At 41.7% G+C, this 17,811-nt stretch overlaps 2 protein-coding genes across 2 annotated transcripts; one reads left to right on the top strand and one right to left on the bottom strand.

Annotated features, from left to right (window-relative positions):
- Positions 1-337: 337 nt before the first annotated feature.
- Positions 338-1,374, bottom strand: LOC130192597 (acyl-coenzyme A diphosphatase NUDT19-like). Its single transcript, XM_056412689.1, has one exon. The coding sequence runs from the start codon at positions 1,133-1,135 to the stop codon at positions 338-340; it is 798 nt and encodes a 265-aa protein (XP_056268664.1). The 5' UTR covers positions 1,136-1,374.
- A 2,686-nt stretch (positions 1,375-4,060) lies between these two features.
- On the top strand, positions 4,061-16,220 carry slc7a9 (solute carrier family 7 member 9). The gene is made up of 13 exons (XM_056412883.1): positions 4,061-4,133; positions 5,108-5,233; positions 5,932-6,079; positions 6,615-6,857; positions 7,334-7,459; positions 7,567-7,666; positions 10,117-10,161; positions 12,774-12,897; positions 13,600-13,703; positions 13,937-14,033; positions 14,472-14,621; positions 14,959-15,133; positions 15,267-16,220. The coding sequence occupies exons 2-13, from the start codon at positions 5,114-5,116 to the stop codon at positions 15,416-15,418; spliced, it is 1,584 nt and encodes a 527-aa protein (XP_056268858.1). The 5' UTR covers positions 4,061-4,133; positions 5,108-5,113; the 3' UTR covers positions 15,419-16,220.
- The last annotated feature ends 1,591 nt before the right edge of the window (positions 16,221-17,811 follow it).

Below are 17,811 nucleotides of genomic sequence, written 5' to 3'. Positions count from 1 at the left end.
ATCAGTCCAAGAAGCAAACAAGTCCAAAAAGGGGCGGGGCAGAGAATCAGAGGTCAGAACAGGCAGGTCAGGAATATACTCTAATAACGCTGGAGAACTTGGCACGAAAACACAAGACAATCTGGCAGAGGACAAGTGGAAGTGAGGGAGCTAAATAGTGAGGGACTAATGAGGGGATGGGCTGCAGGTGAGAAGGGCGTGAGGACCAGGTGAAGGGAATGAGGGACTAACGAGGTGATCAGAGGCAGGTGAGAAGGGCGTGAGGACCAGGTGAAGGGAATGAGGGACTAACGAGGTGACCAGAGGCAGGTGAGAAGGGCTCTACCGAGTGCCCGTTCTAGTTATAAATGTGTTGTGTGATACATTTATGAATCACCTCCAGGGACACGATTTCCTTCTCGTCTTGAAGTGCGTGTGGGATCTCCTGCAGGCAGCAGATGAAGAAAGCGGTGTCGAACCGTTTCACACCGTGTGGGCCTGCGGGAGTCAGCCAGTTGCTCCACTCGTGCAAAGCCCAGATGTTAGGCCACACCTCCAACTCCCTGCACATCTGGATGAAGTTCGACGGGTTCCGGTTCACCAGGTCCCTCCACCTGTCGACTTCTCGAGCGCACAGGTCGTTTGCTCTGGAGTGCAGCGGGCCTCCTCGGTCACCTAAGCTTCGCAACAAGCTCTCCTCCTCCCGCTTGGATACACACAGGAGCACGCCGGACTCCTCGAACGTCTCCCTCAGTGCGCAGATGCGGAAGGCGACCTCTCCCGGGACCGGGGAGCCCAGTGCCCGCCGGTCGGTGGCGAACATGGGAGGTCTGGTCTCCGCCGCCTGGGTGACACCTCTCAGACCGAAATTCGGGGAACTGCTGAACGATTTGAAAATGTCCAACCATTCGCTCGAGAAGTCCGAAGAGTGCACCGTGCCGCCGGGAAACACGTACGCATTGGGCATGAACGTACTCGCGCTGCTTCGCTTCAGCATTAACACGTTGTAGTCGACGCGTCCGTTGACGCTGTCCAGCAGCGCACCTGGAGCGGCTGTCAGCGGAGTCCTTGACGACAAACGGTCCGCACCGAGCTTGTGACCTGCGGCTAAAATAAGAGTCGCCGCCTCCTTCCAGTGCTTTAACGTGGTGTTCATCCTAAAACTAACGAGCGCTTTGTTAGTTTTCACACTAAATGCTTTTGAAAGTTGCTTCCGGTTACTCAGCACGCTGTCAAACGCAGCCACTTTACTTTAAAGCACGGTTACTTCCGTGTTACGGAAGCCTCGACGGCTGCGCATGCGCTTGAAGGAGGTCCCGCTGCATTTCTTGACTAGACCCGCCCAGTGGAGGATTCAAGCGCTAGGATTGGTCAGGCGTTGTTCAGGTCGACCTGACCCTGACCAATGGGCGTTTTGTTTACAGGTATTGGCAAAACATAGTTTATTTATTAGTCTAGTTATATAATATAGCCTATGTGTACATGGTGATTTTAAATTGGCTTTATAATTTAACCACTTTACAATGTTTATTGTCTGATAGTCCTTTATTAATTCCTCAGCAGGGACATTTGCAGGAGTAACCCACAAACAAGAGACATAAGTGGAACCATATGTATAATAAATACGAAATCACACTAAAGGTATAATAAATGAAAATAAATGAAATATAATATAGTGTTTCTGACTGATTCTGAGTTTTGTCATTTTGCGAAACAAGACCGTATAGGCTTCACAATTCAATGATGGAAAATTATCTTTGTGTTTAAATGATCCCACCATATGTTTCATGTTGAGACCCAGTTTCACACCAAATAATGTAATACACCTGTCAGATGGTATGTTTCAGATATTTCATCTTCATGTGATCTATGAAATATGTGTGAATGCTGCTGCCAGACTAGGCCATACAGCTGCTTTACAAATGATACGCTTTTTATTTTTTACTTCATGCAGTATGCACGGCAGCTACCCGGACAAAGTCCGTACTCTTGCATGTTAGCATTTAATTGGATTTTTTTTGCATCATAACATTTAACATATAATATGGACCCTCTTGCTTAAATATCCGCTATGCAGATGATTGTCGGTCAGAGTAGCCAGAACACATGCTGGCTTGCATACCACAACTTGAAATCGGCTGCAGTAGGACATTCTGGTCTTATGCCATATTGTATTTGACATACTATATATTAGGACATATTAAATCCTTTTCTGTGGCATGTTCAATTTTATGGAAGTATAAGGGTTATGCTATTGCAACATGCATGCAGTCTAAACTCTCTGAAAAATCTGTTTAATGGAAATAATACAATCCAGTAAATAATTACAGCCTATGAGTGTTTTATCACAAACTATTTTCAAATTTTAGGGAATATGTTCTTCCTCTCTTAGCAGTTATATAAATCAAAAGCAGATTACCAAAACTCCAGATTGTTGTTGTTAACTATTCATTCACGTCCTTTATTATTTCTTTTAGAACGTCATCTAGACACAGACATTGACCCTTGAGTAACATTTGATCCAATTAGACTTATGTTTAATTTAACAGTGTTATAACTAGTGTGAATAACATATTTCTGAGACAATATCATACTTAGACTGCATATTTATCTAAGGCTGAATTATTGAAGTCATTTCTGTCTTTGATTTAAAATGTAAAAAATGTAACACAAAGAGTTTCCCAAAAAATACATTGATGCTAAAACAATCCACAGAACTGCACATGTTTGTGTACGTCTGTCTTTTTTTTGTCAGGCTAAGTTATTCTACTTAGTTTAAACCTTTGCTAATTTCAAATGCTGTAACACACACACACACAAATGTGAGAGGAAGATGAACTGAGGTTTTATCTGAGAGGGACTGTTCACGATGTCATCCACTGATCTCTAAATTGATCAATTAAAGTTAGTGAAGAGCCCGAACAGGGGGAGGAGATAGGAGGAGGAAGATCAAAGGGATAACAGAGAACATCCTGGCAGGACGCTATTAGAGTGGACCCAAAAGCACGACTCAGACAGGAGTAACAAAGAATACTGTCTTTGGTTGGAAACAGGCTGGGTCAAAACCGGGAGATCAGTCGAAGAAGCAAACAAGTCCAAAAAGGGGCGGGGCAAAGAATCAGAGGTCAGAACAGGCAGGTCAGGAATATACTCTGATAACGCTGGAGAACTTGGCACGAAAACACAAGACAATCTGGCAGAGGACAAGTGGAAGTGAGGGAGCTAAATAGTGAGGGACTAATGAGGGGATGGGCTGCAGGTGAGAAGGGCGTGAGGACCAGGTGAAGGGAATGAGGGACTAACGAGGTGACCAGAGGCAGGTGAGAAGGGCGTGAGGACCAGGTGAAGGGAATGAGGGACTAACGAGGTGACCAGAGGCAGGTGAGGGGAGTTGGACTGACGAGATGGTGTGACAGGATGAAAACAACTATTACAAAAAGGAAGGCGTGGAGCTAAACTGTTACAAGTTGGTTTTGTTGGTTTTGGGGGTAAGGCGTCAACTGACGGAATAGTACTCCAGAGGGTGGCGGTAATGCACCAATTATATGGATGCCAACCGCCGTTAAAAAAAAGAAGAAGAAGAAGTAAACCGTTACAATCCTGGCAAGAGGGGGGGAGAGACAGAGAGAGGAAGAGGAAGAGGAATGTGTGAGAAAAAGCACAGGGAGAGAAAAAGACAATGAAAGGGACAGATAGTAAGAGAGACAGAATGTGTACTGAAAGAGAGAGAGAGAGAGAGAGGTGGAGTGGAAAGGGGAATGTGACACACACATACACACATGTGGGTGCACACAGATGCAGCGGTGTCATGTGTCCTTATCAAAGAGGCTTTGTGAGGCAACTCAGACGAGGCAAGCTCAAACAGGAGGACGCGTTTCAGAGTTTCTCCTGTTGAACATCGAACCTGTCTTGAGAGTTTCTCCCGGCCGCCCTGTGTTTACCCACCTCCCTTCAGTGCGCAGCGAGGATGTCCAATAAGATGAGAGAACCTCCCCCTGGAGGAGTCCGCTCAGTCACAGGGAGCCCACGGTTTCCACTGTCAGACATTCCTGCTCTTCATTGAACTTGGCCCAGTGTTATTTGCGAGGTCACCGTATACCTGGGCTTAAACATCCGAGGTTCATGGAGCATCACTGAGGTGTTTTTCGTCATATGTAAGTGTACAAACACGTTTACACATATATTGATTTGTTTATAATAATGTATCAAGTGTGGTTACCAGAGCCATGGTCAAACTACAAGGTTCTCATGACACTCAAGATCAACTTCCTGTCTTCAACTATGAGTCGTGAACACGTTAAAGAGTCGTCATGTCTTTGAAACATTGATAGCTTATTAAGTGAAACATTACCCGGTTGACTGTGTGCTTTTTACCATCTCGCTATGTTTGACGTCTCACTCGCAATTGTGTCTATCAATGTGTCTTTACAATCTTCACACTATAGCAATGGTTTATGCAAGGTGCATGACTTCTTGGAATTTATGATGGTCCTTTAACCCTTGTGTTGCCTTAGGGTCATTTTGACCCGAATCAATATTACACCCTCCCCCCGCTTTAGGATTAATTTGACCCCATTCAATGTTTAATGTCGGTGTTCTTTCGGTAGTCAACAAACAAACATAAAGTGCCTCACACTTAAACTTGGAAAACAATATTAATTCTAATAATTTTCTGGAGGTTTTAATTGCTGGCGTCAAATTGAACCCAAAGGGTAAAATATGTTAGTAAATATAAAGGTAACAGGAGGGTGAAACATTGAATCGGGTCAAAATGACCCAAAGGCGGGGGGAGGGTGTAATATTGATTCGGGTCAAAATGACCCTAAGGCAACACAAGGGTTAATGTGTAGCTCCTTTTGAAGTGCTTTTTACTGTCATCCCAGCATGCATGTCTCGGTGACTTATATGTAATTAAATGACGTTACGATTAGCTGGCGCTTTCAGCCAAAGCGACTTACTGGAGCTGCGGGGAGGAATTCGGGGGTTTAAGTGTCTCGGGATCGAACCGCCGCTCCTGTGATTGAAGGACGGACCTCCTGACCGCTGACCCACGGTCGCCCCCCGATAATCTAGAAACAAACAAAAAACACGGTGCCAGAGCCAAACTTCTGTTCTCGTGCACCGGCAGACTGAAATGGACGAAGGCAGCGGCATCAGGATGAGGAGGGAGTCGCAGAACGTCTCCACGGGCCTCAGCGCCGACTGTCAGGCGAAAGACAAGAAGCCTGGGAAAGCTACTGTGCTTCAGAAAGATGTGAGTGTGTTAGCCTCTGTGTGTGTGTGTGTGTGTGTGTGTGTGTGTGTGTGTGTGTGTGTGTGTGTGTGTGTGTGTGTGTGTGTGTGTGTGTGTGTGTGTGTGTGTGTGTGTGTGTGTGTGTGTGTGTGTGTGTGTGTGTGTGTGTGTTCCTGAGAACAAGTCTCATATGTTCACACAGTGGGATCTCATCATTTTTTCTGCTAATGGGGGCCGGGACCAGGGAGTACCACACCAACCGTCTATTCACATTAACTCCACAGTGGTGGTTGTCCAGGCCCCTAAGCTCCCTAAACTAGAGGACTGAAAGGATACATTTCACAGGATAAATTCGGAGTATTGTGATACATTCACAATTCGCACCACCTAATTAATAAGAAGTATTTCTGTAAATAACAAATGTATGCTCTAAATAAACCATACACAAGTATAAGGACAACTCGGGCTTTACTTTTTGCGATCCATCAAAGGAAGGATTGAGCTGACATTTTTTTCCCATCGTGAATACGTAATAAAATGTATCCCACATCACAGAATCTTTTACACACTGTTGTCATCGTACTGTATTAAAGCACTTAAAGAGGAACGTTTAAAAAAAAAAAACGTTTTCCGGCTGAATTTTGCTGACGGTGCCATTCTAGATATTCCCACGGTGAGCGTGGAAGTGACACGTCTGCTGCCATTGCCTCCGTGCTCAGGTCGGCTTGTTGAGTGCCATCTGTCTGATCGTGGGCACCATGATCGGCTCGGGCATCTTCATCTCCCCGAAGGCCGTTCTGCTTTACTCGGGAGCGGTTGGACCATGCCTTGTCATCTGGGCGGCCTGTGGGGTGTTAGCCACGATGGGTGAGAGCGGCATGCAAACCAGTATCACTTTACACAGGAATCAGCATAAAAGATGTCTGTATCTCTACTTTGATTTATGCCGTTTTACTGCAATTCACAGCTATTTACGAGATAATTTACACAGAAATTGTGCTAACGCAAGGCCTTAAAATAATACACATTTATTTGTGTAATCTTTGAGGTCAGTGCTGTCAAATGTGGCTCATTTACAGTATTTTGTTTCGAAAAATCCCCAATTATATTTCCTTTAAATTCTTTTCTTTCTTATTCCATTATAACTAATAACTACATGTGCAATTGCTTGAAGAATATGTCACATACGTTATTATATTTAGGAACCTGTGGTGTTATAGTCAACTTTTTCAGTTGAAATATGACCCCTAGGGATTAAGTTTGTTGAAATATCTGTTGGTTAGATAAAAATCTAAATGTTCTACCAGAAGCAAACATAAAAGTTCCCGATATGAGTGTGTGTTACATATCTACTCTTTTTGTTGATGTGTGTGTGTGTGTGTGTGTGTGTGTGGCTACACAGGAGCACTGTGCTATGCTGAGCTCGGCACCATGATCACCAAATCTGGGGGAGAGTATTCGTATTTATCGGAGGCTTTTGGCCCCCTCCTGGCCTACCTTTACTCCTGGACCACCATCATGGTGCTGAAGCCCTGCTCCTTCGCCATTATCACTCTGAGCTTCGCAGAATACGCCGCCACTCCTTTCTACCCCGGCTGTGGTCCTCCTCTTGTGGTGACCAAGTGTCTGGCAGCAGCAGCTGTATGTAAGTCTTCCTTTAATCTAGTCAATTAAAAGCACATAACTTATTGATCTAATATTTCAAGATCTTGAAATGAATGTTGATGTTTATATATAAATATAGATTCATTTTTTAATAAATATATATACATTTTATATATATATATATATCTGTTGTATATATACTCTTTTTAATATATATATATTTATATAATATATATATTCTTTTATATATATTTATATATATATTTATATTTATATATATGTGTATATATATATTGTAATGTATATATATATATATTATTTTAATTATATATATATATAATGATGACTAGATATGCAATAATAACTTTCATATACATTATTTCAACAAATTATTATTTAATTTAATTTTAGAAAATATGTCAAATCTATGTCAAAGGGGTAAGGGATATCTCTTCGGTAATAATGGATAGAAATAATATCTCTCCAACTGTATTCTCTCAAATTTCTGCTTCTCAGTTATAATCGTCAGTGTCAACTGTTTGAGTGTCAAACTGGCGAACTACGTGCAAAACTTCCTCACAGTCGCCAAACTTTTCATCATCCTCGTCATCGTCGTAGGCGGCATGGTAATGCTGGCAAAAGGTGGGCCTAATGTTCAGCGGCATGAATGCACAACTCCTCTTTAAATATCTTTTGGGGAAACGTCAAATTATAACAATTAATATGTATTGTTATATATTTGTGTCCAGGAAACACAGAGAATCTGTCCAACGCATTTGATGGCAAATCGGCGTCTATTGGAGCGATCGGACTCGCGTTTTATAACGGGCTTTGGGCTTATGATGGATGGTAACAGTTATAATTTCACAAAATAACTATATTTATTCTGCCTGTGTATATATATATATACAATGTTACTGTAGATTCTTACAGTTTTTGTATCACTATTTTACGGTTTACATCACTTTTTTCAAAGTTTCTTGTGTGAACTTTATCCTTTTGCTGCTGTATTTCCCCACTGCGGGACGAATAAATGATTATTTGATCTTATCTTATCTTATCTTATGAAGTATGGAATTGAACAGGCTCCTAAAGATACGAGTAGACTTTTCTTACTACACTGGCTCTAAATAAGGAGCACTGCTGACCCGTTTCAACTTTTACCTTCGAGGCTGATGGCCTTTCTCAAAGACTTGTGAATTCAACCCTTGTAAAAAGACTTATCAATATTATAGGAGCACGACATGTTCCACAAAGTGCAGTTACAACAGTTAACCAAGTTAGGCATTGTCATAAACTCTTAGACAATCTGTCCGGCGTGGTCAACAGCTATTTATGCTGTGTCCACTCTGCGATGAGATACCAAACCATGTTATTGGGTTGCAGAAACATGGCAGTGCAGCGGGGCCCAGAGTGAGTGGCAGCTACTTCCCCAGCTGCTCCCTCTTTGCTGCTTTAGCATATCAGGTTCAGTACATGCAGGGGTGGTTCATGCGCACCATTCCTAAAACACCATTCCTCGAAATCAGCCATCAACCATGGTCTTCCCACCTTTAAAGGATGCACTGGTTGAACACATTTCTAATAGTTGGATGTCTTTGCACAGTAAAAGAGGCCCGTGTTGGTGGAGAGACGTTCCAGTGCTTTACAGAGCTGCCGCGGGTTCATTTCGGTTCGATTTTCCTCTCCGTACGTGAATTTCCTCTGCCGGTGTGTGCACTTTGACATTGGAGTTGCGCAATCCCTGTGAGCCCTCCTGTGCCCTCCTGTGCCCACACTTCCTCTGGAGTGTGTGTGACAGAGCATTACAGCCCGAGGGAGGTTCTTTTATAATGTGTAATAAGGTCCATTTGGGACACCTGCCTTCTCCGTTTCAGTCACTTTCTCTGAGGGGAACCGGGAGGAGTTGGCCCCATGTGACCAGTAGATATGAATGTGTATGCTGTCATGTTGAGGTCACAGTAGGGGAGAAGGCTATAACCTTTTGTACCAATAAGTCCAAGGAGAGGGCAATGCCTGTGTGAAATAACCACATAGAATACCAGAATAACTTGTCACTGACATTTCAAGGGTGCCAGTGAACCGTTACTTTACACTGGAGGGGGACAACTCGGCCGGTCTGGTTGCCTGAGCCGGTCCATGTGGTGCTTTGCAGAGGAGAGTGATCACGCTTTTAGATTCTTGAGAAGACGAACACCTGTGATTAAACCACTATAGTTAGTCGTACACTACCGTTCAAAAGTTTGGGGCCACTTAGAAATGTCTTTATTTTTCAAAGAAAAGCACTGTTTTTTCAATAAAGATAACATTAATCAAAAATACACACTATACATTGTTAATGTGGTAAATGTGGGGTTTTCACCTTAATGATAAAGCCCCGCTAGTTCAATTATCAGACCAACTCCAATGACCACAGATGACAGATTCGAGCTCGTAGTTTTACTTGTCACAAGGAGAGAGCTGAGCTGTGCCTTCGCACGTCTCCAGAACACTCTGGCCCAGTTCTCCCCCGACAGTCCTTTTATTGAAACAAGTGGTTACACAAAACAGGACGAGGTCTCTTATCAGTATGAGCTTCATGACCTTGAGTCCTGTGTGGTGTGGGTGTGGGTGAGTTATGTGGGGAGACCTGAAGCAAAACCTTGTTCCTGTGTCTGCTTATTAACCCGATGTGACCCTGGAACCTTTTGCTCTCAGGGTGACCGGTATAGAATAAACAACACAGCAACAATATGATTGTAATTAATAATCTTCTTCTAATAATTACAACCCCGAGGAGTAAACAATAATTCATAGGGCTTACATTCTTTAATACAAATTGAAAACACATGCTCTAAAACCTAACATAAATTAATATTCAAGGTGGAAACGTCTGGTTTCTAATGAAATATCTCCAGAGGTGTATAGAGGCCCATTTCCATCAACTATCACTCCAGTGTTCTAATGGTACATTGTGTTTGCTAATCGCCTTAGAAGACTAATATCTGATTAGAAAACCCGTGCAATTATGCTAGCACAGCTGAAAACAGTTATGCTGGTGATATAAGCGATACAACTGGCCTTCCTTTGAGCTTGAAGTTTGTAGAACAAAATTAATACTTCAAATATGAATCATTATTTCTACCCTTGTCAATGTCTTGACTATATGTTCTATGAAATGTTCAATTCATTTGATGAATAAAAGTGAGTTCTCATGGAAGACACAAAATTGTCTGGGTGACCCCAAACTTTTGAACCGGAGTGTATTTGATATTGTATGCCATTAAACTTTAAAGGTGACGTGTTCATTCTTTTCTTAGGAATCAACTGAATTTCATAACAGAAGAGCTCAAACAACCATCCAGGTAAGACACACTAAAACTCATCTTTCATTTTTAAGAGGTACTTAAACTGAGTAGTTTTAAAGAGGTACCTATACATAGTTTTTAAGAGGTACCTATACAAGGGAAATCTGATTTTTTTTAAATTGCAATATGTAATGGTCATTATTGATGCTGTCTGAGAACATGGCCTCTGCACTGAGGAAATGACATGGCAGCACGTTATGTTACTAATGTTGCTCCCCTAGCAACCTCGACTCTTCCTGCTGACCCCACTGCCCAAAACCGGACTCTTCCGCTTTCTTTTATTCGCGCCATTGTCAGCAACATCCCTCACGACCTCCAATTAATAGCATTCTGGCAGATTTTGGTCTTTTGAATATCAGATCCCTAAATAATGAGTCTTTTTTTATGCCACGATTTTATAACTTCTAGCAAACTGCACTATCATGGTTATCTGAGGGAGGTTGTAGTTCTCGTATAGAGGCAACCCCCCCTGATTTTACACACCTTTATCAACCCCGGCTGTCAGGCAGGGGAGGGGTGTGTGTGTGTGTGTGTGTGTGTGTGTGTGTGTGTGTGTGTGTGTGTGTGTGTGTGTGTGTGTGTGTGTGTGTGTGTGTGTGTGTGTGTGTGTGTGTGTGTGTGTGTGTGTGTGTGTGTGTGTGTGTGAGGGGGGGGGGGGCTATTATTCACAGAAAAGTTTCAAATGCTTTCCCATTTTACATGGTACATATACATCTTTTGAACATCTTGGTTTTATGGTCATAATTATAATAATCTACAGACCGCCAAAGCCTAACAGTGTTCTTATCCACGAGTTTGCTGAACTTTTAGCCTATTTCATGTCACAGTATGACAACGTTCTTATTTTAGGGGATTTTAACACACATGTCTGCTGCCCGTCTCAGACTCTTGTCAAAGATTTTATGGATTCTTTGGAATCTTTTAACATCATTCAGGCTACACACCAACCGGCACATTCAAAGGGTCGAATTCAGACCTCGTCCTGTACAATGAACTCAGCCCCAAACATCGTCAAATTTAGCATATCTGTGTGTCTGATCACAAAGCAATTTTATTCAGTATGGTTTTATCCAAACTTTCCATAAATCAGAGCACACCTATGCCAGGTTTTTAACTTCATGTCTGCTAGCAAATTTTCCGAGGGTTTTACTGCTGCATTTTACCTGCTTTTAATCAACTTGTAGATACAGAAGAGCAGGTCTCTCTTTTTAATGACATCTGTCAAACTGTCCTCGACTTCTACATGCTTCCACTTGGTCATGTCCTCCAGCGACACCGCGTATCTTTTCATATGCACACGACACACAGATATATCTTCCGCTGAGACCTGGTGACTGTTAGGTTTTAGAGCATGTGTTTTCAATTTGTAAAAAAGAATGTAAGCCCTATGAATTATTGTTTACTCCACAGGTTTGTAATTATTAGAAGAAGATTAATAATTACAATCATATTGTTGCTGTGTTGTTTATTCTGTACCGGTCACCCTGAGAGCAAAAGGTTCCAGGGTCACATCGGGTTAATAAGCAGACACAGGAACAATGTTTTGCTTCAGGTCTCCCCACATAACTGACCCACACCCACACCACACAGGACTCAAGGTCATGAAGCTCATTCTGATAAGAGACCTCATCCTGTTTTGTGTAACCACTTGTTTCAATAAAAGGACTGTCGGGGGAGAACGGAGCCAGAGTGTTCTGGAGACGTGCGAAGGCACAGCTCAGGCATTCTCCTTGTGACAAGTAAAACTACGAGCCCGAGTCTGTCATCTGTGGTCATTGGAGTTGGTCTGGTAATTCAACTAGCGGGGCTTTATCTTTAAGGTGAAAACCCCACAGTGACCCAGAGCCTATAGCTGCTGTTTTAGATTGTCTCTCTGACGTTAATGGCACAACATTTTCTTCAACTCAATAACTTTAAATCATGAAGTCATATTATTCAGTTCCCCAAACAATAACACCGGTCTCATCGAGAGTACACTTGGTCCCCTGGCTGCTTATTTAAAACCGGTTGCTAGAAATCTGGGTATAATGTTTGACTCGCAATTGAACTTTGAATCGCAGATTGAAAAATTGTCCAGTCCTGCTTCTTTTTATTGCGAATCATTTCAAAAATTAAACCCATACTGTCACCGTCAGACCTGGAAAAAGTCTTCTGGCCGTTCCAAAGTCGAGGCTTAAATCAAAGGGGGACCGTGCTTTTGCCATTAGAGCCCCTCGACTTTGGAACGACCCATCGGAGGGGATGAGGCTCGCAGAATCAGCGACTTCTTTTAAATCACTTCTTAAAACCCATTTTTATAGAACAGCTTTTAACTTATCTCGTCCTTTTATGCAGATCTTTAGTTCCCCCAATTTAGTTTGTCAGTTTTATTATTTGTTTACATTATTAAATAAAAAATTAAATAAAAAAATGTGTTTCTTACTATTCTATTTGTTTTTGCCGTGACTCTCTGTAGAGCACTTTGTAAACTTTGTTTGTTAAAGGTGCTATATAAATAAAGTTACTATTATTATTATTATTATTTTTATTATTATTATTATTATTATTATTATTATAAGAAGTCACAGCAGCATGTCTGACGAGGTCGGCTGCACTCCCCTCCTCCACAGGAACCTGCCACTGGCCATCCTCATCGGGATCCCGCTGGTATCCGTCTGCTACATGTTGGTCAACGTGGCGTACTTCTCCGCGATGACCGCCACTGAACTGCTGTTGTCTCCGGCTGTCGCCCTGGTAACAAGCAAAGAAGGTTGCCTCATAGTTTGAGGAAAAGTTTCAGTCATGGAGTTTGAGAAGGAAACAGTGATGACTTGTCAACCAATCAATTAAACTTCTATTTCAGACTCAAGGTCCAGATAGTACAAAACATTAAAATAGAATAAAACACATACAAAATCACAAGTAAAACACATAGAACTACAAATGCTTTATAAATAAACAGCTGTACCAATGTCTCCACAGCTGGGACTGGTAGCCCCGTAGACCTGCACTTTATATGTGATAAAACCATGATGATTTAACTTTAAGAGTCATCAACCCAGCAGATACATTTATACATTACATTTCTTAAAACAGCTTGTAAAGTATTAACTCCTGCAGCCACACCCATTTCTCTGGCACTCCTCCACCTCGGTCTCTTCAGTAATATTCTCACGGCATCATTATGAGCTACTTGTCGTCTCTCTGTAAGTTGCTTTTTTGCAGTTAAACCACAAGTGTGCCGTGTGGAGAGGTGTACAATATGTACAATATGCTCTAAACAGAGGCATCTTCAGTGCGGTGTTAAATTATGAATTTACATAATGAGAGCTGCCTATGTTGTTTGTTGTTGTGCAGTACATGTATACACTTGGGTTATTCCACATGCGAGATCAAACCTCGGTAACAGCTCAGTATTCCCGATACTTTCTGAAGGATTTGTTTGTGCCTCCTCAGACTTTTGGAGACAGAGTCCTGCACCCACTCTCTTGGATCGTTCCTCTCTTTGTCGTTTTCTCTACATTCGGCTCTGCCAATGGAAGCTGCTTCACGGCCGGCAGGTAAAAGAGACGACTGTCACATCATCTGTGAAATGCAGAAGTAAAAGAATACATTTCCCTTTGTCTGCATGTGTAGAATGTGTGTGTATGAAAAAGAAAGTAAACAGTTTGAAATTGGAAAAAAAGACGATACTGAGAGACTGACAGATGAGAGGAAATAAACTCAGGAAAGTAAAGTACAACCAGAATTTAACAGCACAATAAATATATGTTTCTTTCTTTCTTTCTCACAGACTGGCCTATGTATCTGGCAGAGAGGGTCACATGGTTAAAATATTATCCTATATTAGCCTGAAGCGCTACACTCCAGCCCCTGCTCTTATGTTCAATGTGAGTCTTGCATTCCTAACGATCCCAATGAATATCTTTTTAATTTAATCTAAAATGATTATCTGACCTTTTAATGTACATGCATGGTCATTACCCCTTACGTTAACAGTTTGTTCCAATTTAAAGCTCCTCCAAAAATTTATTATATTATATATATATATATGTATACATATACAGTATATAATATATATCAATATATTATATAATATTATATATGTATACATATGTAACTATATATGTAATTATATAATATTATATATATACATATATGACATTATATTAGACATTATGATTATATTATTATTATAATTATATATAATATATTATTATAATAATAATACATATTATAATTATACATATATAATATAATATTACATATTATTATTATTATTATTATTTACTTTCCAGTTAACACTCCATTTCTCTGTCTGTTTTTAGGGTCTTTTGGCTTTTTTCTACACTCTCCCATCAGACATCAACACCCTCATTAACTACTTCAGCTTTGCTCAGTGGGTGTTTTACGGCCTGACGGCGCTGGCTCTCATCGTCATGCGCTTCACCCGGAAGGAGCTCCATCGCCCTGTGAAGGTGAGGCTCGCCGTCTGTTCGGACCAAGCTCCTGTTTTATAGCGACTCACCAGGTTTATGCATTCTGGTGCCTTTAAATCTGTATCTCGACACACGTGCAAGTCTGATTTTGATCTTTCCGAATAGAAACCTAAATATAGGCCTAATTCTTTGGAAAGTTTAAAATAGGCCATATGCAGGTGCAATGATCTTTATTGGTTATTTAAAATACAACCAAGTCGATTTCTGAGTCTCAATAGGCTGTATTGCATTCTTATTTTTCAGTTGCAGAGATAGTGAAAGTGTCCATTTGAAGCTGTATTTTAGTTTTTGAGGGTTTTGTGTGATTTACTCCAAGGTGCCGATCGTCATACCGGGCCTAATCGTCCTGGTGTCCTGCTACTTAGTCCTGGCTCCCATCATTGATAAGCCAGAACTGGAGTACCTTTACTGCACTATCTTCATCTTCAGTGGACTTCTCCTCTACTACCCTTTCGTACACCGGAAGGTCAACTGGGCGCGCAAACTGATGAGTGAGTTTACTCTCAAATTGGAAGTTTTTGCAATATATTAATTGGAGTATAGTGTGGTCAAAAAGGTAGAAAAAGTAACACACTGAATACAAAGTTGTGTTGTGGAGATGTCATGACCTCCATTCCCTTGCAGGGCCCATCACCATGCATCTCCAGCTGCTGATGGAAGTAGTTCCTCCTGATAAAGAGCCCAATGAGGGAGGAAATGGAACTGACAACCAGGTCAGATCAGAACCCCCACCTCCCAATTCACTTCTATTGAATTCAGCTGCTTGTCAAAAGTAAAAAGGGGATGCACGGTGTTTATGTAAACCCATACGTACGAGTGTAATATGAAATCATTTGTCGTGTGGGCTCATGGACAAAACACAGGATTCACATCCTAGAGTCAAAGTGATATTAGAATTCATTTGGATATGCTCTTTAAAAATAAAGGCGCAGAGGAGTTTGAGGGTTGGACCACTGCCTCACACCAAGAAATAAATCACTGACCAAAACACAACTTTACTATGAAGATAATCAGCATGCACAGGAATCATTCAGCAAAAGATGTTAAACATTTCTTAATGATGTGCAATAAAGGTTTTACTGGGCCAAAGAGCACTTGAGGTAGAGCTGTTAGGATTTAGACGTGCTTGAGCAAAGGGAAGGCAACACGAAGGCTCAGCAGATCAGAAGAAGCTTTTATTGATGTTGCTCCTGCATGTGGTTGTAAACTGAAACATCAGTTTCTTTCAGGATGTTTATTTAATAACGATTTCACACTGCAATATACTGAACCAGTGCTGCATTGTGTAATCTATGGTGGTTATTAAATGTATCAATCTTGTTGAAAGTGGACATTGGGGAACTTTTTGTTGTTGTTGTGATTCTAGCAAATATCCCCACTGGGTTTTCCAATGTCCTTTGCAAAACGCACATTATTTCTATTGTAGGTTATAACCTCACGCACAACACAGCCACGTGTGGCTAGTGATGTGTGACTATGAAGTATTATGAGATATGTATGTTTTAAACATCAAAAACTGTCTCTAAAAAATATGTTGGACTCTTTTTCTGATAGTCTAATCATAATAAACTTCAACAAGTTGACAAAAAAAAATGCAAAGAGCTCTTGTGGTTTATTCATATGCATTCGTGGATGTGTGGGCTATGTGTGATGCTTGATGCTTTCAAATCTTTGCTCATGTATATATTCTGGGTGTGTATGTTCAAAGCCACAGTTCTGATTAGAAGCAATACAATTTGTGATTGGACTGCAATATCCCAATTGTCCACCAGATGGCAGTGCAGCATTGTTAAACAGAACTGCAAACACTCTGCGGTTGATAAAGTGCTCTCGTTAGCCTACTTATACAGTAGTACTAGTACCAGTGGTGTATAAAGTACCCAAGTCATATTTGAGTAAAAGTAAAGATACTTGACTGGAAAATTACTCAAGTAAAAGTAAAAGTCACCTATGAGAATACTACTTGAGTAAAAGTATTAAAGTATCTGATTTTTTTTGTACTTAAGTATCAAAAGTAATTTTCTGATATTAAATGTACTTAAGTATTGAAAGTAAAAGTAAATGCTGTTAATAAAAAAACAAAGGGTCAGAATTTTGAGAATTATGAAGTTTATTTGTTTGGGTGCTGTGGCCGCCATGAACCAGGAGTATGAGCTAGGATGAACTTAGCAATATATGAATACTATGAAATTACTAAAATATAAAAACACAATTAACACAGAAAAAAGCAGAACCAAAAGTAACAACCAGAATCATCACTTTAAAGTGAAAAATGTATTGTTCATCTTCAAAAGAAGTTGATTTTCAAAATGGACAGATTTCCGTGTCATTCTTCTGGGGCTGAAGACGAGTCCTGCGATGCTGAAGAGCCGTTCACATGGTGCAGGTAGAGTGTGTCTAGCTTCACAGGCCCTGATGCAGGTAGAGTGTGTCTAGCTTCACAGGCCCTGGTGCAGGTAGAGTGTGTCTAGCTTCACAGGCCCTGGTGCAGGTAGAGTGTGTCTAGCTTCACAGGCCCTGATGCAGGTAGAGTGTGTCTAGCTTCACGGGCCCTGATGATGCAGGTAGAGTGTGTCTAGCTTCACAGGCTCTGATGCAGGTAGAGTGTGTCTAGCTTCACGGGCCCTGGTGCAGGTAGAGTGTGTCTAGCTCCACAGGCTCTGATGCAGGTAGAGTGAGTCTAGCTTCACAGGCCCTGATGGTGCAGGTAGAGTGTGTCTAGCTTCACAGGCCCTGGTGCAGGTAGAGTGTGTCTAGCTTCACAGGCCCTGATGCAGGTAGAGTGTGTCTAGCTTTACAGGCCCTGGTGCAGGTAGAGTGTGTCTAGCTTCACAGGCCCTGGTGCAGGTAGAGTGTGTCTAGCTTCACAGGCCCTGATGGTGCAGGTAGAGTGTGTCTAGCTTCACAGGCCTGATGGTGCAGGTAGAGTGTGTCTAGCTTCACAGGCCCTGATGGTGCAGGTAGAGTGAGTCTAGCTTCACAGACAGCAGCACACAGTTGGGAAGCATTTCAGCAAGTCAACGTGATCCACGTCTCCATCCAGCTGTTTGCTGCTGTCATGCGCTTGAGATGACGAAGAAGAAGTCCTCTTCATCAGATGAACTGGACCTGGTGGCGTCACTTAGCTGCAGGGAGGGTTCTTCCATGTGCTGCTTGATGTCGTCCATTC

The sequence above is a fragment of the Pseudoliparis swirei genome, chromosome 4 (genome assembly GCF_029220125.1).
Source record: "Pseudoliparis swirei isolate HS2019 ecotype Mariana Trench chromosome 4, NWPU_hadal_v1, whole genome shotgun sequence".
NCBI classification, from domain to species: Eukaryota; Metazoa; Chordata; class Actinopteri; order Perciformes; family Liparidae; genus Pseudoliparis; species Pseudoliparis swirei.
Note: the sequence above shows the minus strand (reverse complement) of the source record. Positions and strands in the feature narration are given on the sequence as shown.